At 44.5% G+C, this 26591-nt stretch overlaps 1 protein-coding gene across 8 annotated transcripts in view; it reads left to right on the forward strand.

Moving 5' to 3' along the window:
* The window catches only part of LOC119178493 (calcitonin gene-related peptide type 1 receptor), a 210027-nt gene that overhangs the window by 179949 nt on the left and 3487 nt on the right, over positions 1-26591 (forward strand). For all 8 annotated transcript variants that reach the window (XM_075885003.1, XM_075885011.1, XM_075885014.1 and 5 more), the window contains 8 exons: positions 8009-8135; positions 8234-8387; positions 11825-11891; positions 12578-12644; positions 13405-13490; positions 15174-15306; positions 21623-21664; positions 26467-26556. In XM_075885003.1, coding sequence (XP_075741118.1) covers positions 8009-8135; positions 8234-8387; positions 11825-11891; positions 12578-12644; positions 13405-13490; positions 15174-15306; positions 21623-21664; positions 26467-26556 — 766 coding nt within the window. The remainder of the gene's footprint in view (positions 1-8008; positions 8136-8233; positions 8388-11824; positions 11892-12577; positions 12645-13404; positions 13491-15173; positions 15307-21622; positions 21665-26466; positions 26557-26591) is intronic.

The raw sequence follows: 26591 nt of genomic DNA on the forward strand, positions 1-26591 counted from the left end.
TCAGCTGCCATAAAATATGCGCATTCTTTTTTTTAACACGAAGGTGTTTTATACCGCGGTCACGGAGGAAGAAACATTTAGCAGTTGCAACTCCGACACTTCATGCGACCAGACAATGTCACATTGCCGGAGAGCCAATTCATGCTGTCGTATTGCGAAGATAAGAAAATTACCGCTTTTTCGGTTTCGGAGCGAACCGGTCGCGCGCCTTGCTCGGGCTCTGCCGCTGTCAAGAAGCGGGCACGCGGAGCGTGTTCTGCCGCTCTCGAAGTGATTCAATGGCAACTTGAACAAATGGGAAGCTTCCTACTGAATTGACCGCATCATCTAAAGTGATTTCAAGTGAGTGCTTTGCAGTTCGCATCCACGAAGATTGACTTTTTGGCAGCGTTCGACTACCTCTGTGGGCCTACCGGCTAGGCCTACCGGCTAGGCCTACCAATATGGTCATCTACGAAACAGAGGGAGAGGAGCTTCCCTCCACCGAAGCTCTCGATGATGATGAAGGCAGCTGGCGACAAGTGTATGCCAGGGCCAGAAAGCCCGCTTAATCCCCGAAGAAATCGACGCCTGCCATCAACACTTCGCAAGAAGAGTCACAGAAAGCTCTCCCATCGACTCATCGCAGTGCCCCCAGACCCCCTCCACTTCCAGCAGACGACTACAAAATAGTCCTGTGAATACGTGGAGGCCTCAGCTGGGCTGACACTCCACTTTCGAAGCTCATACATTCCGTCCTAAAAGCGGCAGCGCTCACAAGCTCCCTACATGACCAACACCGCATCAACTCTGTAAGCAACATTCTGCTCATAAGCACACTGGACTCGGCACGCACCGAAGCATACCATCGTACCAAATCCATCAAGATGGACTAGCGCAGCTTTGAAGTGGTCCCCCACATTACCAATCCATCGAATACCTGCCGAGGGGTCATCCGTAATATTCCTTTGGAACACACATCTGAAATCATCTTGTCAAGTCTATTGGACTATGACAGACTAAGCCTCATCATGAATGGACATCCCATGGGTACCACAACGTCCACCATGGTCACCTTCAGAGGTACGCGCGTGTCTTTCTACATAAGCTATCAGGGTGACATCACCAGATGCATACCCTATCGTCATACATGGAAGCCTGTAATCTGCCACAAACGTGGCCACCGACCAGACGTATGCCCAGACACCCCTCAGTCTTTTTGTCCAATTTTTGGCATTTCAAACCCACTCCTTGGTCACGAATGTGAGCCTAAAAGTGTGGTGTGCAACACTGATCACCCCACCGGCTCGCCCCAGTGCCCACAGCTCTACAAGCCCACACCAAAGCATGCACCCTCAAATTTCCAGCAAGATGCAGCTCTATTCCTTGACTCAAGCACATCTTTCAAGAACGCTCCTAGAGAACGCTCACCCAGTATAACAAGACAGCAAAGCCAAAAAAGCCGCAGCCACAGCCAAAGCCGCAATAAAAACATTCATCAAGACTCCAGCCCTCAGACTAGCCCTAGACACGAGGTGAGCTGGGCTGATGTAGCCTCCCCTGAAAGCTCCATTCAAAAGCAGCTCAAACTATTGCAGGATGAGATGGCTTAGTTGAGGGCAGAAAATGCAAAACTACGCCTAGAGCTTCAGTCCTTCAAACAACCATCTACCTCCACACACCTCCCCACCTCATCTTTCACCCCTACACCTATCTCACCAGCACCAGCTTTTCTCTCAACCACCCCTGTAGCTATGCACCCCGCTCAACCATCTGCGCGAAAACGAAAAGTCTCGACTCCCACATTGTCATTCGATGAGCGAGTAGAACAAGTCCAAGCGAAACTGAAGAAGGTTGACAAAGAGAAAGAAAAAGTAACCAAACTTGAGGAAAAACTAGACAATTTTATTACCTTCTCCACAGCTTCCTTGCAGAAGCTACATGAGTCGGTGGCCTCGATACAACAAGCCATGTTACCGATGCAACAAACCCTAGATAAAGTCACGCATTGGATCGACATGGTCCACGCTAACCATCCAGAGCTTGCCTAACCTAAGCCAAATCAACCTAGCGAACATGGCTGCTCGTAAACGTACTGAACTTTGCGGATGGCAAGGGAACTGCAGGAGGTTTCACCGAAAAAAGGCAAACCTTCTGCAGTACATCAAATCACAACCTACCCCTCCCCCAATCATTGCGTTACAAGAAACAAATGTTGTAGTGCAGCTGCCAGGTTATAGAACGCATCAAAACCCGGCTGATACTAAACCAAACACTGATGTCTTAACTCAGAAGTACCTTACAGATACCTATTCAAAATTTGCTGACATCGACATTGAGCACGACTTTCTCCAAATACTACCTGATAAACTTCACTCTCCATTCTTATACATTCTTAGCGTATATAGTAGACCGCAAGAGCAAAGGCACCGCTTCGCTTCCCTATTTGCCCGAGCTACGTCCTCGGCAGGCAAACACACCCTCCTCATAGTGGGGGATTTCAACGCCTCGCACCCAGCGTGGGGTTGCACTGCATCTACACCGAAAGGTAGAGCCCTCTGGTCCCATATTCAGGCACATCGTTTTACACTGCACAACGACCCGGAGAAGCCTACTCGTTTGGGGTACAGTGTGAACAAAGATACATCGCCCGATCTTACCCTCACTCACAATGCCCCCACAATGGTTTGGACTAACACCCAAACTAATCTTGGCAGCGATAATTACATTATTAGCATTACTTTACAACTAAAACACAGACCCATTGCACCTAAACCACTGATGCTCACATAATGGGACAAATTTATAGAGAGCCACAACAGCCGCGCTCCCTCACGTATGGCAGATCTTACCGAGTGGACTCAACAGCTTCAAAACGATGTTGAAATTCGCACGAAAACTCTACCCCCCGACACCCCGATAACTACTCTCGACTCCAAGCTTCTCCATATGTCGGAAGTAAAACAGTCACTTCTGCGACGGTGGAAACACCAGCGGCACAACAGGAAACTCCTCATTAGGAGAGCGAAGCTAGACCAATGAATCGAGCAATACACGACTCAATTGGCGGCACAACACTCGGGTCAGCTTCGTGAAGGAATGCATGACCACCTCAGTAATAAACGAACGTGGCAACTTCTTAGACATCTGCTAGACCCCAGCACTTCTCGCGCACGACGCTCTCGCGCTATCACTAAACTGTTACACAAGCGCAGTGACCGTTTAGGACAGCTCTTCGGTAACCTCAGCACGTTGCATTTACCTCAATTACGTAAGGATTCTATACCATCTTACACAGAGAAACCTAATGAGTCATTAGATGCACCGATAACGGAAGCGGAAGTTAGGCACGCCCTCGCAACACTCCGTACCACATCAGCTTCATGTGCCGACCGCGTTAACAACAAATCACTTAGAAATCTTGACCCTATTTCTATTAAAGCTGCAACTGAGTACTTTAACGACTGTTTTGACACGGGCACCCTTCCACCTTTGTCGACAGATGCCCGAGTCATATTTATACCTAAACCGAACAAAGCTCCCTTAGTAGAAAATCTGAGGCCCATTTCCTTAACATCGTGTCTCGGAAACACTATGGAGCATGTTGTTCTTGCACGCCTCCAGAGACACGTGGAGGATAATGGACTACTGCCTCCAGAAATGATTGGTTTTAGGCCCTCACTTTCCGCGCAAGATGCGATGCTTCGCCTTCAACTTGACATCATAACTCCTAACCAGAGCGAGGATACTCAGGCAATCCTTGGTCTGGACATACATGGAGCATTCAATAACGTAGCCCACTAAGCTATATATGCTGGCCTCAACTGCTTTTCTTGTGGCGCTAAAATCTACTCTTACATCAAAAGCTTCCTCACAGACCGCACAGCTACATTAACATTAGGACCAGAACATTCCTCACCCTATACACTAGGCAGCTTCGGAGCACCTCAAGGGTCAGTGCTCTCTCCAATCCTTTTTAACCTGGCTATGCTACCTATACCCAACGCTCTTCAACGTATCCCTGACTAACTTCTCCATCTATGCCAATGATATCACCTTATGGGTGAAAGGAGGCTCAGATGGACACATTCAAGACACCCTACAATCAGCTGTACATACAATAGCAGCACTAAGATCTCAGATGAATTTCTATTGTACCCCTACTAAATCAGAGTTACTCCTTCTAACAACTCATCGTCGGAACAAACACGTTCCAATGATCGAAGTTCACATAAATGGGTGCCTCATTCCTAGAGTATCACGCATTTGTGTGCTAGGTTTCTTTATCTAAAACCACCGACTTAATACGTACACACTCGAAGCATTGCGCAATACCATTGAAAACACCATAAGAATGATAGGAAGAATCTCATAGAAAAATGTAGGGCTCCGAGAGTCAGAGTTACTTTGTGTAATACAAGCTTTTGTGATTAATAAAATCACATATACCCTACCTTACCTTCACCTTAAATTAGCAGAGGAGGAATCAGTCAACATCCTCCTCCGCAGAGTTTACAAATACGCGCTATGCATTGCAATCAATACCTCTAATGCACTACTCCACCCTACAGGAGCTATAAATACCCTATGTGAAATCCGTGAAGCCCATTTAACAGCTCAGTACGCAAGGCTCGCGACCACTAGCGCAGGTCGCCACATTTTATCGTCAACCCGAATTAACTTCACCTCACTCACCAACGCAAAATACAACATTCCCCAAAACATTCACCAACAATTCCTCATACTGCCCCTTCCTAAAACATGCATCCAACATATCATACTAAGCGCCGAATCCAAAGAGCAAAAGCTCTACAGAAAACAATGCATGGAGCCAATGACGTGCTCTATGTCGATGCGGCAGAATACCCATCCTCCTCATCCTATGCCCTCTCTTCTGTCGACTATAACGGCAAGGCGCTCACAACGGCATCCGTCACTGTCAACTCTTCGGAGGAGGCAGAGGAGGCTGCCATCGCTTTAGGTCTATCCATCCCCAATATCACAATGATTGTAAGTGACTCCAAAGCTGCCATACGCAACTTCAGCGCAGGTCACATCTCATCAACTGCCCTTTCAATTCTTAAGAAACATCCTCCCACGCAAGACGCTGCTCTCATATGGACGCCCGCGCATGTGGGGTTGAGTGGCAATGAGGCGGCTCATACCTGTGCTCGAGGAATGACTGGCCGAGCGCAGGCCTCTGATGGCGCCTTAGACCACGCGGCCTTTTTCAGCTCGAGAGATCGTCTTTTGACCTTCCACGATATAACAAATCACTACCGCCTACAGCGCACTATATACCCCCCCTTACATCATGGAGCTTCGCGCTACCGTGAAATACTATGGCGCCAGTTACAGACCGGTACGTTTCCTACCCATCTTTTCGCCATCTTATACACCCTGCGATATACCCCTCCCCTTGGTGCATTTTCTGTCAACAAAGAGCTAACCTAGACAATATCATGTGGGGGTGTACTCGAAACCCACCACCCTATTCTCTACACATTAATAGTAAGGAGCAGTGGTAGGCTGCTATCTGCAGCTCGGCGCCCGAGGTCCAAGACCAGATCTTGGATTGGGCCGAGAGGGTAGCGGAGACCTACGCTGGGTAGGCTCCTCTGACACTCCACCACCGCACCTTTCCCTCTTGGGATGAATAAAGTTTTTCTACTCCTCCTCCTGCCGCTCTCGTTTAGTAGCGTTTCCTTTTTTTTTTCTCTTGGTCCTGTGTATGCTCACTTCGTGCGTGCTTTCTGCTTGAGCTGTGCGCTCCAAGTTTCGAGCTGTTTGCCTTTCTTTGGGTGACATATTACACTTTGTTGCAGGAGCATTCATACCTTCAGCATGGTGGGCGAAAATATACAAAATAAACGCTCAGCTTCATCTCTGAAGACATTTTTCACTCTCGTGTTACACCCATTTTAAGACTGATATATTAGCCCCATTTTTAATTTCGAGTGTTACTTGTTGTTGGAAACTGGAGTGATTATAAATATGGACACGAAACGAATATTCTGTAAACTTTTTTCCTTAATAGCAATTATACATTTAATTATTCATTTAATTAACTTATTTATTCATACATACTTACAAACTGCAACACATTGTAAGCTATGGCAGCAGTGGCATAACAATACATGTAAAGCACAGACTAAAAAAATTGGTCCTTGCAAAAGCGCGAATAAACCCAAGCAAAATACTTCATCGCTCATCTTTTGCTTAAAGGTCGCTATATTTCTACAAATCACTTATATATTTAACTGGCGCAAGATTTGCACTGTGCAATTTACGAACACAGAAGCGTTTAGCAAACTGAAAGCACTGATTTAAGCGGACACAACGAGCGGAGTTAATCAAGGCATGCATGTACTTTAAGCCTTCTTGTGGTGACGTGTTGCGCAAGTGGTAAGATGGATAATACAGAGATTCGAAGTGAAGAAACTTTTCTATCATAATCATGGTAGACAAAGTCAATGGTTTTCTGTTAAATTAGCTCAAGCTTGTTTATAAAGCTTTTATTTAATGTATTCCAACCTATAGATTCGTATTGAAAGACTGGACGGCTTAGTTTTTTGTACATGAGCAGTTTAGTGTGTTAAGAGGTTACTTGTAGGGTGCGCTGGAGATAACCGAGCTTTTTAAAGCTTTTTTACTTGTTATTTCAATATGCTTTCTACAAGAGAGATTGGCAGTGAATAGACGTTCTAAATACTTGTACTCGGATACTATGAGTAAATAAGAAATATTGAAAGACTGTGAGTAAACTGAGAGAACTAAACGCCTAGTGAATGTCCTTGTAACAGGTATAGTGAAATTTGTGCTCTTCTAATGATGCCATCTGTAAAAGTGTCAAAACGCGCCTTTAGAAACTTCGTGGTCTTCAGCAGAGTTAATAGTGCGGTAAAAATGCAATCATGGGCATACAGACGTGTCTAATTTGTTATGCTTTGTGGTAAGTCATTAATGTAAACTAGAAAGAAAAGAGCGCCGAGGACTGTACCCTATGGTACGCCTAAGGAAAGATCAACAAAACGGGAGTTCGAATCATTGTAATGTTTGGAAATGATCTGAGAGAAACTGACAATCCAGTCTACCAGTCTCGGATTATTTAGAATGAGACTCAGCTTGCATAGTAGTTTATTAAGTGTGAAAGTGACACAAGCTTTGCACAGATCTATAAAAATTAACAAAAAGTGTCTTGAAGAGCAAGTCTTACTTCTTGTCGTCCACTTCCGGTGATATTTATACTTAATAAAATATACTTCTTTAGCGATGTTATGCATAACTTCCACTAACTCAGTTACGATGCTAACACCCCGAAACAAACCATCCCGGCAGTGACTTAGTGTACCATTGATATCTAAGTGATTTCTGGTACGTTTTTAAGTTATGTGTTCGAGATGCTTGGTGCAGAAAGAAGTCAGAGAAATCGGCCGGTATAGTAAGTGAACACCTGTTTGTTACGTCGTTTAGGTAAAGGTAGAACTTTCGCATGTCGCCATAAGGAAGGCACATACGCGGTTTCTAAAGATTTGTTACAAATGTTTCTAAGACAACGACTAGTCCAAATGAAGTAATAACCACCTCTGGACAGAGCGGCTACGATGGTAATGGAGCCTGCGGAATCCACGTAACCTAGTCTGCGCCTATTTTTCTTTTTTTTTTTTTTGACAGAGTTGATAGCACAACGGTTTAAGCGTAACTCTGCTTTATAATTAGGTAAGACAGAGTATTAGCATCTTAAAATCCTCAAACCATTTCATTTTTAGTCATGACAACTTTGGCCTCATGCATTATGTCAAAAACCTAGTTTCGAATTGAGATAAAGAGTGTGTACGCAACTCAGATCTCCCAAGCATCGTTCATGTTAGGGGGTAAATTTTTAAGATGTAAGGCTACTCAGGCGCAGAAGATCATGGAGCTTACATTTTTTATAACATTAGCACTCATAATCGGATTCTACGATAATGTCGTTACCTTAACAATCATTACTTCCAATATATACAAAATTACGGGTTTTCCTTCACAGAGCCCTCCGTTGCCGGCGCATCACTATTCACAAGAATTTGTTCTCGTCATTCATAATCAACAACTTATGCTGGATACTCTGGTATATCAATGTCATCGCACAACCACACGTTATAGAGGAGAATCCGGTAAGGAAGCAAGAAGCAATGTGTCTTGAAATAAGCCATGAATTGGCTTATGTATAAGTGCGAGGCTATTTCTTAATCATTACAACGTTCTCTTTCAGAACTGGTGCCAAGTTCTTCATGTTGTGACGCAGTATTTTCTACTGTGCAACTACCTTTGGATGTTTTGTGAGGGCCTGTATTTGCACACACTGCTGGTTCTTGCATTCATTGCTGAGGACAACATCATCAAGTGGTTCTTGCTTATCGGATGGGGTACGTGCGTCCTGCAAAGTGAGGTGTTTTGTCATTTCTAACTTGCTGTACTGTGCTGACATTAGGTAAAGCTAGGGTGTGTGACACATAGAAACTAAGTTGCAAAAAAGAAAAAAATGTAGAAGGGTAATGACTGCAGTCAGTACACTCCTAAGTTGCTGGCATAGCTGGGAGGGGTGGTGGTTTGAACCCCGAAAACGTTTTCATTTTTGCATGTGTATATGAGGTGTTCCAGTTAACTCGCATCACAATTAAAAAAATAAAGCCACCAGCCTTACTTAAAAGAAATCTACTGCCTATTGTTCCTAGTAAAGTTTACTAGCCGATATTAATTTTCCTAATTACATTATTTACGTAAAATAGTTGAACATATAATTATAGAACTACTGTTCTAATTGTTGAAGCGTCAATGAGGCAGTTGTAGTCAACGACGTGGGGCATCGAACTGCGCTATTTTCAATGACGTATGAATTGCGTACTCAGTTTTTCTGAATGATAAACTTTATATGAAAAGCACCACGTGACAGCGCTCCCAGCCGCATCGTATAAAGCAGCGCAACCGAAGAAGCTGATAGAAAGCGATTCCTTTGCTGATCGCACATTCGAAGAACCAGCGCATCCACTTGGTTGTGATATGGAAGCACGCGCAAGCTACGTGGCTGATCAGCGATTGAGTCCTGTCAGTTATACGTCACTTTGATTACACGCCTTTAACGACTTTTTGATTTACTTCATAAGAATGGGTTTCTACAGCGTGGTTGATGCACTGCTTGTACTACGGACAGATCCCGAAAGGTACTGAACCAAACGTAGAATATTTCAAAATATCAGTTCAGCAGAATCAAATAAATGGACTAAAGAAAAAAAAATCGTGACCATGTTCGTGTTTTATTTGCCACATGCGCCACGCCCGAAACAGAACGTCGCGTTTGGTGTTAGCGGGTGGTTACAGCTGTTTGCCTTGCGTAGATAGCGCATGGACAGTTCTTTTTTTTTCGCAATAAAGCCTCCCACCACAGAAGCGGTTTTACGAATCCGAATAAAGGTTCGAAGGTGCGTTTGTCTTTGTGCTTGTCTCTATGCCCTATTTTTATGAATAGAATGTAAGAGAAGAACGGCCGCTAAGAGTTATCCCTCGTGGAAGTGTGGCGGCAGACCTACAACGTATCAAAAGTTATGAAAAACTATGAAAACCTCCAAAAATCTATTGTTTCGCGAAACAGCTGAGCAGTACTTCATCTTTGAGTGACAACCTACTTGCCGATGTTATAGCACTTATGGCAGCAAACCCTCAAGGTAGCGGGCGAGGCGTGGCCTCCTGTACCCATTTCTAAGCCGTCAGTTTGGCAGATATTGAAGAATTCGAATTTGCGTTCATACCTTCTCAACCTGCAGCAAAGCCTAAAAGAGATGTACTTGCAGGATCGCCTAGAGTTTTAGAACTGGCTCCTCACAGAATATGAGGAATCTTCAAACTTTCTTAGTATTGTGATCTGGACAGACAAAGCAAAGCAAGTTTTTGCAGAAAGGCCCAAGTGAATCTGCATAATGCATTTGAGTGTCTGCAATCCATACTGTGTAAGGCGCACTCAGCATCAGTACCGGTGGTCTTTGAAAGCTTGGTGCGGAATTTACGCCAGGTGTATAATTCACCCAATCTTATTCGATTGATTGATTGATTGATTGATTGATTGATTGATATGGGAGTTAAACGTCCCGAAACGACCATATGATTATGAGAGATGGTGTAGTGAAGGGCTTCGAAAATTTTGACTACCTGGGGTTTTCCAACGTGCGCCCAAATCTGAGCCCACGGGCGTACAGCATTTTCGCCTCCAATCGAAAATGCCATCTTATTTCATGACACGCTGACTGAAAACATTACGTGGATGAAATCATTAAAGGAACGGTGGATATATTTCGCAGTGAAATTCCTCTGTCACTTCTTCCACTTTTGTGATACCAGCAAGATTGGGCGCCGGCACATAGGAGCAGCCGCGCACGAAACCGGTTGGATGCGATCTTTCCTGAGCAGTGGATTGGAAGGCACGAGCCTGTCCACTAGCCGGCTTATGCAGCAGAATTCCTTCTTCGGTCATCGAAAAAGCAACTGAGGATGTTGTACAGCGGGCTCTGTACTGTGTAGCTGCGTAACTGCCTCTGTACTGTGTGTACTGTGTAACTTGAACACGTTCTCTAAGCAATATCAAGTGCTCAATGGTGCTTGCGAATGCGCCACTAATAAAGCAACAATCAAATGTGACCTTTTTCTGTCTTTAGCGCAAACCTTGGGTTGGCCAAGTCGTCCCTATTGGCAGTGGCACACTCAGCTTCTTCAACGCATCGGTTTTGCTTTCTTTCTACACGTCGGTAGCTTTATGGTTTGCTTGTCACAATTTTCTTTATTTTTGCCAAATGCCTGTTTTTTTTTCGCGGCACGTAATTACAAAAAAAAAATCAAGCCACAACTTCATTTGACCTTGCTCCAAATTGAGTTCCCGACGCAAGATATAACTGCACGTGCACACTTTCATAGCTGTGGGAGTACAAGTGATCTTTTGAAATATTCTACGTCTGTTTCGTTGCTTGTTGGGTTTCGTCCGTTGTACAAGCAGTGCTTTGACCACGCTGTCGAAAGTAATTCTTATCAAGTGGATCAATAAGTTGGAAGAAACGGGTAAAAAAAGCGACGTATAACTGACGGGATTGGATCGGTGATAAGCCACCTAACTTGCTCGTGCTTCCACATCACAATCAAGTGGATGCGCTGTCTCTTCGGATGTGCGTTTGGCAAAGGAATAGCATTCAATTAGCCTCCTTGGGGGCGCTGCTTCACGATTCAGCTGGGAGCGCTGTCACGTGGTAATTTTTCCTATTTTGCGGGGATTATTCATCATTTAGAAAAACAGAGCATGCAATTTATAAGTCACTGAAAATAGCGCAGTTTGATGCCCCACGTAGTTTACTACAACTGCCCTTAATTAGATGTTTTATTATTGGTTGTAGAATTATATGCCTTATTATCTTCCAAACTAACTTATTAACTAACAAACAATCACTATCGGCTAGTGCACTGTATTAGGAACATTATGCAGTAGGTTTTCTTCAAGTAACTCTGGCGGTTTTTTTTAGTTTTTATTGTGTTGCGAGTTAAGTGGGACCCCCTGTTGTGACACACACACATGGAAACAAACGCAGGCATGTACATAAACGGTAATTTAATGCCTCTAGGCCCCCTCCCCAAGTCATCTGGCTATTCTATTCAAAGCAGATGGTGAGATTGGGAATGATACGTGGTTGAGGTAGTGCAGCTCCCTCCTCACTTTATTTTTGAAAGGTAATGGATTCAGGAGCCGAAATATCTATTTCTAAGCATAGAAAGTGATGTCTATGAAGTGAAATATGCAATATATTCACAAGCGTGCTGGCATACGCAGGGTTTCCTTTGATTCCCACCATTGGTTACGGAGTAACGCGAGGCTTAGACAGAGAAGCATCAAGAATGTGAGTATTTCCTTGCGTTTTTTTTGTGTTTTTCATTTCATGTGACTGGTGCTTTACGAGCCGTTGATGTGCTAATGTCACAAGTGCATACATTCTGGATAGTTAGGGGAAGCAACCTCGCTGCAATGATTACTTTTAGTGTTATGCAGATCTATTAAAAATAAATTCGCTAGGGGACGATAACATCATTAGACTTGCATTTTCACTATTTTGAAACACTTTCGCGCAAATATCTGTAAGCACTGTTTTACCACGTAAAATGGAATAACTTCGTATAAGTTGCACTTCAACGAAAATTGTAGGCTTTCTTGCGTTCTTTCAAGCCAGGAAAACAGTGTCCTTCCAGTAGCATCAGTGCAGTTATTCTTTCAACAGAATCTATCTTAATTGATTTATTATTATTGCCAGCGTCTCTCTTCTGTTATTGCCTAGAGACCTGGCATAGTTAAACTTCGTCAGGACATGTGAACTTGTTAAATTCATACAAGGCATGCCAAACTGAATGTTTTGCCAACACGGAAAGCTTTTTATTTTGATCGTGATGCCCACTAAAATGTATGGTTTAGGGGGAAGGGGGCCAATTTTGCAAAGAAACACAACTTATTCATCGATGTTGTTGTTATATCATGGCTTAAGACAACGGTTGCAGCAATAGTGAACTGCAACTCTATGTCTATTGTTTCCAGGTGCTGGGTGGAGCACGACGTCTGGTACACGTACATACTCAGCGTTCCCGTTTGCATCTCAATTCTGGTGAATATTGGTTTCCTAATTAAAATTGAGAGCACGCACAATGAAGGTGTTTGCTTGCTGAAAACATTCAAAACAAAGATTCTAACGCTAATAGACAAGAAAAATTTCACAATCGTACGAAAAATTTTATGGAGCAGGTGCGAAATATTGCACTACCAGCACGAACCATTTTTTTGTGCCTTCAGCCAAACTTTATGAACCTTGAAGTGAAACTTCTTCCACATGCGTCTCTCTCATCATGATTTGCATCAAAAAGTTGTTTGAATCTGATGCTTTTTCAGGAAGATTTGATAGCGTCTGCGTATTTTTTGCCACAAAACCAAATATATTAGGCAGTGCCGAAAAGACGCCAAGGAGCGTTATTAGCCAAACGAAGTAACTGACAATAGTTGCATACTATCTTCTTTTGTGAGGACAGCACTGATCGATAAAACAAAACGCTTTATTATTTGCCTAAACACATTCAGTATAACCGCGTTCCTTTACCTCATCACTAACGGCTGCTCATTCAAATACAACAAATTGTAATAATCTTAATTTCATTATTTACGACACCGAGCATTTATTTTTCAGAGTGTTCTGTGGTTGTTTTTCTGTAACTTTTGAGGCCTTTATTCACCAGCGCAAGCGGAAGACACAGATCTGGCCTTCCTAGAAGTGATCTGAAATAATAAGCTATGGTTGAGAGCGAGCATATTGCCCGTTCTTAATTTATGGATACCACAGTGAATTTTTCTTTTCTCTTTGTTTGGTGTTGCAGTTGAGTTTCGCATTCCTCGTGAACATAGTGAGAGTCCTGGTCACAAAACTTCGAGCCGTGAACTCTCCTGACAATGAGAGCACAAGGTGAGTCACCACAGACGGGCGAAAGGGAGCCATGCTCACTCTAATGCTTTATTTTTGAGCTTTTTGTTATGTATGTGAAATTTGTTTCAATGTGACAACGTTCTTTGCGCACTGCTTAAAAAGTACAATCACTCGCTCTGTGACGTCAGGGTAGTGAAACTATTGCTTATACTTCTGCGAGAATCTTTGATTTTAAATAACAACCATTAGCGTCGACTTCTGTGTTTGACCAGCCATATACGTGAGCACTTAAAAAAACGAAGGTCCTGAATACTGGCATACAAAGCAAGTCTTATTCTTTATGCGGTCTTGCACGTTGCAACGACAACTGCTTGACTGCACCTTTTATCTTACATATTTTTGTGGTGAAAAAAAAAAACGTGGCTTCTTAGCACAGAAGTTATCACAGCTTCCACTGAGGCTGGGCGACGATTATTGGCACACCTTGGGGTAAATTATCCCGTTAGCCGACAACGGCAGTGCCAGCTCCCCGAGGAGTTACGCACTGAATTCCCAGTATCCCCGATACCCCGAAACATGCACCCCACGCCTATTGCGGGGAGAAGGCGGGCACGGGCGCGAGACCTGCTCAGTACTGCCGCCGCTACGGCGGATCACTTGGCCTTCGTAGATTCAGCGCAGTACGGAAACTCGGACCACTTGAAGTCGGTTATCACCGCATTTAAAGGTGACCATTTGTCGTCACTGACTTAGTTACACGCAAACGCCGATAGCGCTGAAGAGGTTGCGGTAGCACTAGGTCTCGCTATTACAAAGCGCAAAGCTATCTACACATACTCGCGAGCAACCGCCCGAGCCTTCATGGCGGGTTCGGTATGCCACGAAGCTGCTTGAGTTCTTTCCGCTGCTAGTTTTACAGACGAAAAGCACATTATCTGGTTCCCGGCACACGTTGGCCGACACGTCCTTGGAACCGTCCTTTATGCCAGCGAGTTAGCGCACTCTCGGGCGCGAGTTTCGTTATTTCACGCCAGGATGAACCACTCGGAGGCAGAGGACACGATTGGTATTACCGAGATCCACTCCTAACCTTCAAGAAATTCGCAAGCACTTTCAATTCTGATGGCGGAGGTTCCCCCTCTCGCATCCAACTTTAAACAGAGCTCAGTCTATCACGTTACGTCCACTACAGACTGAGGCATACGTTTCCTCCCTGTAGTGCTCTAAATATATGGACGGTATACAGCCACGCTGCCCTCGCTATGATAACCCCCGTTGCACTGTGCAACATATGCTGTGGCAATGTCCTCCCTGCGCAAGAGCCCCAGGTCCTCCTCGATGGAGGAGGACTGGCGATCTCCTCTCACAAGTAACGAGAAGGAAGACCAGCTACGAGCTATCCAGGGAGCCCATGACATATCCGAGGAGTTGCATATCCCCTTCCCGTCGTGGGTGCTGCCCGCCGATAAGGGAGAGTAAGCGTCGTCTCAGGATCAAATAAAGTTCTTTGCCTCCCTGCCTGTGGTAATTCTTCACAATGGAAAAAGCGGTATCTTGCAAATGACAGCGTTTAAACTATATGATGCACTAATTAGGTATTTAAGCGTAATGAAAAAGATATGGGGCTTCGGCTTAAAGCAATGCCCATAAAACGAAATGTTGCTGAGCAATTCTCTCTTTCACTGCATGCATTTTTCGTTTCTGTTATTTTTCTCTGTCCAGGAAAGCTGTACGGGCCACAGTAATATTGCTGCCACTGCTGGGCTTGCATTATGTCGTGACACCTTTCAGACCAGACAAGGGTTCCATATTCCTTGCCTACGAGATCATATCAGCACTGGTTACATCTTTGCAGGTGAGCTACTGCTGAAATGCTTTCATACCTCAGTTCCGTGTCACGGAAGTTGATGGACAAACTTTTTCTTTTGTCATGAAGCACGTATTGAGCTGCTAGCCGCTATGCTTTTTTATACAAAGTTTTAATGTCTGAAAGCCACGAAATTTCACTGTGGACAAAGTCGTTAGAGTCAAAATAGTTTTCTTTGCTACTAGTAAAAAGTCTCACAACACAGTTTGTCATGATTAACCTAGACTCGCAACACAAACCCAAGGCCGTTAAATGTGAGTTTTAGCACAGTCCCTTAATACCGTTCTGGTCACGAAACTTCTCCTTCACTCTATGGGAGGGCTTGATATGGGGCCAAGAGCGGCCGCTACGCGGCGCAAGCCGTCCTAGGGGGGCCATCGCCCCGCTGCGCCCGGTGGAACGCACTGGCCGCGGCGGCATCCCGAAGGCGTTGTGTGGTGGCAGCTCGCGGTTTCTGCATCAGCGAAACGCGAACTTCATGTGCCAGTGCACCGTGCTCAAGGTGGACGGCATGAAAATTCGAACGAACAATGCCTAAGACGTGCTGTGTGACGGGTTGCAGCTCCGGATACCGAAGCAACAAAGAAAAGGCGTCGCTCTTCTGTTTCCCAAGTAGCGCCGAACTCCGAGAGAAATGGAAGTGAGCTATACCGCGGTCGGAAGCTGGCGGTTTCAGCTTCGAAAGTAAGAACGTTCGGGTGTGCGAAAAGCATTTTGATGCTAGCGACGTTGTGAGAACCGACGAGCACATCGTAAACGGGGTGGTCGTGACGCTTCAGCGAGAGAGACCGAGGCTTCGCACGAACGCCGTTCCAAGAATTTTTGACGGGCTCCCGGCGTACCTGACAAAGCCACAAACAAAATCGAGGGGCTATTTGAAAGTACCTAGCAGCCGTCTTCTTGCTCTCCTGAAAATTGTTGAAAAACGTGTAGAGACGTACACGGTGCAAAACATTGCATGCGGTGACGTGTACGCGAGGATTGTTGAGGGCATTTTGCTCGACAGCCGCACAGCGTCAGCAAGTGTAGGTTGTCTGTTGCACTTTTTAGGGACAACAGCTGAGGTTGTACACTTTTTTTTAGATGTAGATTACATTTCTTCACTCGAGAAAAAAACAGAGCCTCGCGGGCAACTGTGTGCAGTTCATGCCCTGCAAGTGGTGGGTGGAAGCCACAGTGTTAAGCATAATGGCTGTGTATGTGAGCACGCCTTCTTATTTGTATATAGTGTTGTATATCTTGTATACATTACACTGTAATATTTTGGTACTATTCATATTTATCTGCATATAGTGTAAATAGTGTATATTCAAATACAGTTTATTTTAGGCAGTGAGCTAAGGCAGAGTGCAGCTGTTAATGAAACGAAATACACATTGTACAGTAGAGTCACAGATTGTGTAACATTGCTCAGAACAGCTGCAATAGTTTCTAGTGCTTTTCTTCTCCAAAGTGTTGTTCTCAGTGTATTTTGTGTAAATAAATGTTTTCCAACTTTCTCCCCATTACATGCACCATATGGGAATCTCCCATTCATAAGTACACACCTGACTACTAGGCGGCGTATCATTAGCACCAAATTTAAGATTTATTGCATGCCTTAAATCATAACCGCCCTTCCCCCCTCCCACCCAAAAAATAAAAACAAATGTGTGATGAGGTACCTCGGTAGTGGCAGAGGCGGCCAAGTGGCTAGCACTGGCATCAAAAGGAACTTCCAGATTAGGCTGCTGTACTTACGTTCCCGGAGAAATCATGGGTTGTCGGCCGGTAAATAATAATGCCCTAAACAGTAAACACGAGGAAACGTCAAGCGGCGGGTGTCCCGTGTAAACTGCGTGGAAAGAAGTGATCAATCAAATGTTAGGCACGTTTAGAGCGGTCGCGAAAGCCCTCGGCATCGAAAGTCCCCGCGTCAAAAAAGCGATCGGCGCTCACAAACGTGTGTCCAAAACAACTGCGCATTTGGGTATAAACTCAATTGAAAGGTCTGGAATAAAACTTCTGGCTCAACCATTCAGTTCATTTGAATACTTGTGTAGTAGCGCGCGAGAGGCGAGTCGGATATAAACCAATGTGATTGCTCCTGTACTACCCAGTCGTGTTTCATTTCGTTCACCTTCCTCCCCATATTAGCGGCCCTACCAGAATATAAAGCTCACCTACCGCATAAACATAATCGCCCTTTGGCCGGGCGCAAATACAAACATGTTGTCGAGCAGATCAAGCAGTAGCTGCTCGCATCAAGAGCATGAAGCATAAGCATCGTCTTTCAACACTTGCGAGCTATAGCTTGCAAGTACCGCTTCGAGGCATCGTAAGTATGCATATAATTGGGCTATGAGACAATTATTGACACAATGCGTAATCGCGCGGTGTGAGAACACTTTTTTTTTGCGCTGCTGTTTATAAGGTGGGCCCGCACTTCCAAGTAAACTACGCGTGCGTTCCAAAGTAAACAGCTCTCATTCGTCGTCGACACTGGATCCCGTTTCAACTTACTTATCTGGTGGCATTGATGCGTTCAGAGACGTTTAAAAAAAGGTAGCAGGAAGAACAACACGCACATAATCGCGTCGAAACGTCGGCCGCAGTGCGCATACAAGCCCAGCAGTGGCGGCGGCTTGTGGCCCCCATACGACGGGTGGCGCCTCTAGCGACAGATTTTGTCCCTATATCAACCTTCGGGCGGAGTTTCGTGACCAGAAAAGCATTGAACGACTCTGGTTTTAGTTAACACTCATTCAATGTCACATATACGTGCGTGAAATTTGTCTTCCCACGCCGTCATTTCTAAGACAATGGCATTCATCGACCCTATTGGCCAGAATATATATAACAAATTGAGGTGCTAAACGCGGCAGTCGTTACTGAAGCAGGCGTGTAGTCACTCTTGTTAAGATTAGACGATAGAGAGTCTAGCGGTCCAGACGAAATACCAAACTGCTTCCTAAAACGCTATGCCGAGCCTGTTAGCAAACACTCATGTCTTCTGTACAACGAGTCAGTTTCAGGGAATCGCTTGCCAGCCGATTGGAAAGTTGCAAAAATAGTGATAGTCTACAAGTCTCGTGACAGTTCTTTGCAGTCGAATTACAGGCATATTTCTCTCACGTGTAGTTGCAGCAAAATGTTGGAGCACATTATGATAAAATTCGTTACTAAGGTCGTATGACAAATGCGCCACTCCGTCCTGATCAACAGGGCTTCAAGGCTCGTCTGTCTACCGTTACCCAACTTAATGAAACCCTGCATGAATTCGCTAAGGGTATCAGTGACAGGACAGAAATAGATATACTATTCTTAAGAGTTCTCTAAGAACTTTGACCGTGTAAGCCATGCGGAACATCTTGTAAAGCCTAAACATGTAGTATGGGATAGGTCAATTTTTTGATGGATTAAGTTCTATTTAACAGACTGCCACCCGTTCACTCAGCTCAGAGCCAGCACTTCTGAAATTATTCGGGTCCTTTCTTGAGTACGTCAAGGTTTCTTTCTGGCCCCTAGTTTGTTTCTACTCTTTACGAATGGCATTGATTTCCCTGTCCAATCCAAGATTAAAAAATTAGCAGAAGACTGCGTCCTGTATAGAGAAATACGAAGCAGCCAAGATCAAACTATTCTTGACGAAGATTTTGCTATGTTAGCACAATGGTATAGGAGCTGGCAAATGGCCATCAATTTTGATAAATTATTTACAATGACAATAACTGCGAAGGAGTCCCAACTTACTTTTCCCTACGGCCACGATAATAATGTTCTCAACACCGTCACTCAGTATAAGTCCTTGGCTGTGGTCATGCGGTCAGATACACAAAAGCACATATCTGCTATGAAAGCTGTACAACAAAAAGCCGCTTGTTATATCTTTCACAGATATAGACGCACCAACTCGCCTACGCAAATGCTATCAGAGCTCGGTCTTCACATATTAGCCATTTGTGCAATGATGTCCCAACTAATATTTTTGTGCCTCACCCTGCACAACAAAACTAAATGATAATCAAACGCTCCTACATTTCCTACAACAGTTCCAGAGACACCCGTCATCAGCAGCCAATCACACTCCGAGAATACGCTTGCACCAACAATGCGTATAGGTACTTGTTCTGTCCACACGCTGTTCGAGAGTGCAACTTCTTATCGAACACTGGGGTCACACAGCCCACTGTTGAAAAAATTGCTGAACTTACTGGCCAAGCCGTGCTATCGGCAGCACGTTCTATAACTTTTGCATTTATCATTGTCTTTCTTGGCTGTATGTTTGATATTTGTCACGAAACCTGGTACAATTATCAATTTTATGTATGTTTTATTTTATTTTAAATTATGGTATATTGCTGCACTTCTTATGTAACTGAGACAGTATTGTTGCGCTACCTTTTCAAACGTTTTAACATATACGTGATAAGAACCACAAAGTCTTATTGTTATCTTTGTAACCTTACTGATGTTATGTAGAATTTTGTGACTGTGTATAAAAATATTTGTATTCTTTTCGAATTTTCTTCAGTAAAGATCTCTGCAAGATTGGCACTAACCTTAACTAAACAAATAAAATAATATAAAATAATATCTCTGCTTGTCGCCCTCGAGCATTGTGTTACAGTAAAGAACAAAATCACTCTAAATGCCGTATGCAATAAATCTGATTTTGGACACTAATAGAAAAGGTTACCAAGTTTGCAATGAATGCACTAAAAACTACGGTTACCCTTACTACATAGCTTCACCAAATCTCATTTTTCAGTTACCACGTTTTAGAGGCTACCTTCCTAGATGCAAGCAGGCCTGGTCATTTGTCATTTTTATTACAGCTATAGGACTCGATAGTTTCCTCGTTTCTATATATTGGCCTTATGCAACCGCAAAATGTAGATAAGAAGTACATAGAAGTACTGGCTCTCATGTACATATCTTAATTATGAATGCGTTTTCTCGCGGGAGGGTACTTTTTCAGAAATGTAAACTTAATTATTTTTGTTGGTATATAATTTTTTAAGAATTAACGCTTACTATACCTTTTCGTGTAACCTGTTCTCTTCTTTGACTATGATCTATTTTTGTCGCTACTGCTTGGTCTTGGGACTGCATTAAACAGTGATTAAATGAAACAAAACACTTTGGACAAGTTTTAACACACCAATCAATCTCAATAGCATCTTCTGTCACGCGGGCAACCTAAAACACAGTACAGTTCTCTAGTTATCACGTCTTTGAAGTTGTGGTCTGTGTGTAACAGATTTCCTTGCGCTCAGATAGTTAAACGCAATACTTCACAAAGTGTGTTCGGAGATCTCCATTTGTGGCGAAATACGCTTTTAACCTTTAACAACAAAGAAATAGGTGAATAAGTGGCCATAGTCTCCACTTCATGCCTTGCGAAATAATCTTTTGCCTCTATTTTCAATAAATCAATAAAGTTTTTTTATTAAAGTTTTTTCATTAAATAAAGTTTTTTCATTCCATTCCATTCCATTTTCAATAAGTGCCTCTGAGTACATGTGTGCTGTTCTTTTCAGGTTTGCGCATCACGTATCATTCTTATTCCAACGTTCATTATCCCACTGTAACATTACGAAAAGTCATAGCAATGGCGGTCGCGATTTTTTTTTTTTTGAGCCCGGCAGTCGTTTCGGTAGCACAGGCAAGCTTATTTACGATCCATCCGCAGCGAGGGCTCCGTAGAAAGAACTAAGGACCTTAACTTATAAGATGTCGAAAAATACAAGCAATATAGGGGGTAGCAAAACATCAAAGAAAAAAAGACATCTTGAAGTGTGTTCGAAAATTGGCGCAGTTAAAGGAAGAAGTTACCAGCACAAACGCATATTGATACCACCACTCCAGTGATCATTCCTGCCAACATGTCTCCACCCACACGTTTCTGTGACAAAAGCCGAAGCCATTTTGCATTTCTATATGAATAAAGTGTACTATTTCACAATAATACTTTTTGTGCAAGTTATGTTCAGAGTAATCAGACGCAAATCCTGCACGTCCGTCGCAGCACCTCATGCATCTCCTGAAGAGTATATTAAAAGCTCATAAAATTGTCGTGTGACATGGCCTCACATAATCTTCTCTAACTTCCGAATGAAAACTTACATTAATAGAGTTTAACGGAGTTTGATGGTAGCCGTGTGACCGCGGTATTAGTGATCTTATTCTTTTCTTTTTCCTTTTCCAAAAAAAGTGTCGCATGCTTTTCGAGCATAATATTTCGCTCTGAGAAACGTACGTGAAATAAGGAACCACACTGTCGGCGGTTGGTATTTCAAATGTTTTGTTGCTTTCTACACAGGGCCTCTGCGTCGCTCTTCTGTTTTGCTTCTTCAACGGGGAGGTAGGTGCTTGTTAACTTTGAAGAATCATAGCGTTATTGGTAATTTTCATGATTAGAGAATCATCCACGAGAATGCCTTAATCATACAAATCAGAATTTTTTGTGGAACTAGTGAATACATACATAGTCACAACTGTGAAAACGCAGTAAGGAAATGACGCTTGTTTATGAGCATATGTATTGATCAACGTTAAATCCTAGGGTTGTCTGTTGTGCAATAAATTATATTGACACTTAAGAACATTTGTTATATAGCAATGTACTGCTTAAATTTCGATGTCTTAATTATATAATTCAAGGCACAGTAGATTGTTGAAGCTGTCTTAACCTTTCTTAGCACTTCTTTGTACTCGTGAAGCACCTTGACAAGAAGCTGTTTCAAACAAGTAGTTTTTGCCCTTAGCCATTGTAATGAAATGTGTACTGTCAGCGTAAAATGAAAGCCAAACAGCGACAAGTCTTTGCGATAGTGTAATGCGTGCCTTCCAGTTATCACTATTGACAGGCGCATGCATCATGTTCGGAAGCTTTGCACATGTATGTGTGCCTGTTTGTAGTGATAAGTGGACGGCGCGTACTATGCTATCGCCAAGGCTTGCCGCTCTTCGGGTTTCATTTGACGCTGATAGTACATCTCTTTAACGCAGCCAGGATAATACAGTCTTGCTTTTTATAACGACCGCTTTACATACGCGTCTGGGCTAAAATTGTCTGCGTAGGCATGATCTTTGGTCTCACTGGCCCCTTAGGAATTTGCGTTGGAATCAGTTGTCACGCAACACATTAACAGTATTAACAGTGCACTGGCTTACAGTAGCATTCGCTTTAAGTACATCAAGTCTACCAGCATGATTCTAGAATTACGTTGGAACGTAGGTGGTAATGAGACGGGAAAACAACTGCATGAGAGTTATGAAGTAAATTCCTATATCACCTGTCCGCACTATGTTGTAGTTTCTTAAGCACAAAAGCTTCGATGGTTTGAATTCTTGGTCAATCCGCTGGGAAAATATTCGGCTAGGGAGCAGCGCCAGGAGTGGCCTTCGTAATAAAGACCCGAGGTTGTCAGCGAAGGATGCTTAGCTTTAAAGATGCCACATTTACTTCATATTACCTCAACGTGTTGATTGAGCTATGTAGGAAACTTTAATTCTAATTTGCATAATCATAGAAATTTGATCTTTGTGTTAAAACAATGGTTGGTGTTATTTGCTAAAGTTAGAAAAATTATAATATTTTGTATCCCCGTAGCCTATACCTCCTTATGTCATAAAAGGTATAATTTTTTAATCAGAACATTTTTCTTGTTGTGGCATATTCATGGCGTTTTCGCTGTGGCAGTGATGGCTTTATAAGAACATAAAATGCTCCAGCACGCCGTGGTTGTTCCTTACGAGTGATCTTGCTGAGGCGTCGGTAGTCCACACAGAACCGCACATAACCGTCCTTCTTCGCGACGAGAACGACAGGAGACGCCCACGGGCTGTTAGAGGGTCGAATAACATCGCGGCGCAGCATGTAGTCCACTTGCTCGTTGATTACACGGCGTTCTGTGGGAGATACGCGATATCGACGTTGCCGTAGTGGTTGTTGTGCGCCTGTGTCGATGCGATGCGTAACAGTGGATATGCGGCCAAGAGAAGGTTGAGCGACATCGAAAGAAGAGCGGAATTCTTCCAACAGGGCCAGAAGCTGGGAGCGCTGGACCGGCGTAAGGTTGTCGGCAATGGAAGGACCGAATACATCAGCGGATGATGAAACAGATGTAGAGACAGCACTAAGCGTATTGGAACTTCGGCAGTGCGTGTCACCAGGCTGATCCATGACTTGTGCGTCTTCGATGGGTTCCACGCTGCCGAGACATTCTCCTCGCACCAACGTAACACTGTACGGGGATGAGTTCAGAACGAAAATAGTGGTGCGGCCGTGAGTGACTTGCACGGTCGCGAAAGGAACCAGCAAGCCTTTCCTGGTGAAAACACGATGAGATGGCGAGAGGAGTGCAGCGGTGTCGGAAAGACTTGCGCAGTATACCGACACCGCCGCGGACGAGTTTGCAGGCACTTGCGTGTCGTCCCTGACGAGTAACTTGCTTGCAGCAGATGGACTATCGGCCGGCGTCAAAGAAGAGAATTGTGTCAGCTCTATTTCTGCTGGTGCGCAATGAATGACGGCGTCGTGGCAGGAGGGAAAATCCTACCCAAGGATGACGTCGTGAGAGCATCAACCGCAGGTCGCCTCCAATTTTCCCAGTCAATCGAGCCACTTTTATGACCAACCGCCACCTACGTCACCGTCGTCCCACCCCGCTCCATCTACCCGCCGTTCACATTCTCCGCGACGTCGCTCACTGTCACCGATGCGGCCACGTCCACTAGAGGGTGACCAGGAAAACTAATCGTCGCAGTCCACGAGGCAAGGGCTGCGACGCTGTCGAACTGCGGAAGCCCCCAGGAAAGCTCATTAAACGTGATAGACTTGCTTGTGGATGGTGTTCGTGCATCTGCCCTTGTAGATACTAGAGCCGCCGTATCCGTCATGGATGCAAAACTTAGCCGATTACTGCGCAAAGTGGCCACGCCACTTTCCGGGCTCTCCCTCCGTACAGCCAGCGCCCAAAGCATTCACCCTACAGCGATGTGTACAGCCCACCATTTCGCCGTTCGCGACGACCTCCTCTACCGACGCAATTACAATGGTGACGGCCGCCAGTGGCTACTAGTCATACCCCGCAGTCTGCGCTCTGACATATGCGAATTCTTTCATTCTGATCCGCAATGTGCGCACTCCGGGGTATCGAAGACCACCGCATTCGCCAACGGTAGTTTTGGCGCGGCATGTACCGCTACGTGCAGAAATTCGTTCGCTCCTGCATAGAATGTCAGCGCCGCAAAGCTTCATCGCACCTATCGCCGGTAGGTCTGCAACCTCTACCTTGCCCTGCCAGGCCGTTTGGGCGCGTTGGCATCAATTTGTATGGGTCACTTCCACTAACGTCGGCTGGTAACCGCTGGGCCATTGTTGCTGCGGACCACCTCACGCGATACGCCGAAACTGCCGCTCTCCCCGCGGCTACAGCGAGCGATGTGGCCTCCTTCCTGCTCCAACAATTCATGCTGCGACACGGTCCACCTCAAGAACTGCTCAGTGATCGAGGCCACGTCTTCCTGTCTGAAGTCGTCGAAGCCATTCTCAAAGAGTGCAACGTTGTTCACCGCAAAACTGCTGCTTACCACCCGCAGACGAATGGCCTCACTGAACGCTTCAACCGTACGCTCGGCGACATGCTCTCCAAGTACGTCGCCGCCGATCACACAAATTGGGATCACATTCTACCCTTCGTCACCTACGCATATAACACCGCCCCTCAAAGCACTACTGGCTTTTTACTTTTCTTTTTATTATATGGAAGGCACCCGTCGCACCATCAACACTATACTTCCGTACAAGCCAGATCCATCCGAGTGGGCGCCTATTTCTGCTACAGCGAAGCTTGCTGTGTCGAGAGCTTGCAAGGACCTTTACAGCGCATGATCAAGAGCGGCAAAAAGGCATTCGCGCTGACACCAGCACTACTGCGCCCACGTTTCTCCCTGGAGCGCTCGTCTGGCTCTCGATCCCTACCACTTCAACTGGCCTATCTTCAAAACTATTGCCCAAATACGAAGGCCCTTACCGTGTCGTCGAACGCACTTCCCCTGTAAATTACTTGATCGAACCCTTCGAACCATCTTCGGACGTGTGCCGTCGAGGCCGCGACATTGTCAACGTGGAGCGCCTCAAAGCCTACCACGACCCGCTCATAGTAACCAGCTGTTAGGTCGCTAGGCGGCTCCCTCTTCGTACCCGGCGTAGTTGTGGCGAAGCCTTCGAACAGTGGGTCGTCCTCTCCAGCGCCTTCTAGTGGGTCGCCCTTTTAGCAAAAAGAAGAGCAGCTCGTGCAGAGAGTCGGTACCTGCAATTGACTGTCGCTGTCAAGCATCATCGACAAGTGTCCGCCACTAAACGTCTCAACAATATATATATACTTGTAACCTACGCCAGGCTACATAGAGGTACAGTGTTGTTCGCAAACCACAAATACATATTCATATCCAAACACACCTAACCTTCGCGCTCATCATAGCACAATGATTCAGAATGAATTATTGGAAAGATGACTCATATATATATATATATATATATATATATATATATATATATATATATATATATATATATATATATATATATATATATATATATATATCTTGTTAATAAATAGTCAGATCTTAGCACTTTCGAGCAGAGACCTCATAGGCGTGTTATATTAGTGCCATAAACCCCGGAAAGATAACAGAAAGCATTGTCTCCATATGATGGCGGAATGGCAGCCATTTTTAGAGCCTTCGAACGTTGCAGCATTCACTGGCGGTTACTATCATACCTTGATTTTGTCGATTCTGTTGTCTCCGTGCTTTATTCATTAACTCTAAAATTAAATTAGCACGATACATTCGGTGTAGCACGGGGATTTTTGCAAAACGAAGCAAGCACAAACCACAAAAATAATTTAGACACACAGAATTTCACGCCGCGAAGCCTGAATCTTGCTAATTACTAAACTTATTGTCAGTGGTTAGTGACTGGTTTGCGCGCTATTTTAATGTAGTGCCTAATGCGAGCCCTGTTTGCGCTACATTGCTATTGTCAGGCGTGTCTTCGATGCAAATTAAATGTGTGGGAGTTCTTGCAGGAATTATAGTAGCAAACATTTACGCCCATCGCAACGCACAAAGCACGTTTCTTTTTTTCACAAACAGGTTCTGGGCGTCCTTCGGAAGACCCTGTCGCAGACACCGTGGTTTTCATACGAGAGCAGACGGATGTCTTACGCGAACACGAGTATAAGCGTAAGTCAGGCAACAGAGCATCGTGAAAACTGTTA

This window comes from Rhipicephalus microplus, chromosome 1, assembly GCF_043290135.1.
Source record: "Rhipicephalus microplus isolate Deutch F79 chromosome 1, USDA_Rmic, whole genome shotgun sequence".
In the NCBI taxonomy this organism is placed as follows: Eukaryota; Metazoa; Arthropoda; class Arachnida; order Ixodida; family Ixodidae; genus Rhipicephalus; species Rhipicephalus microplus.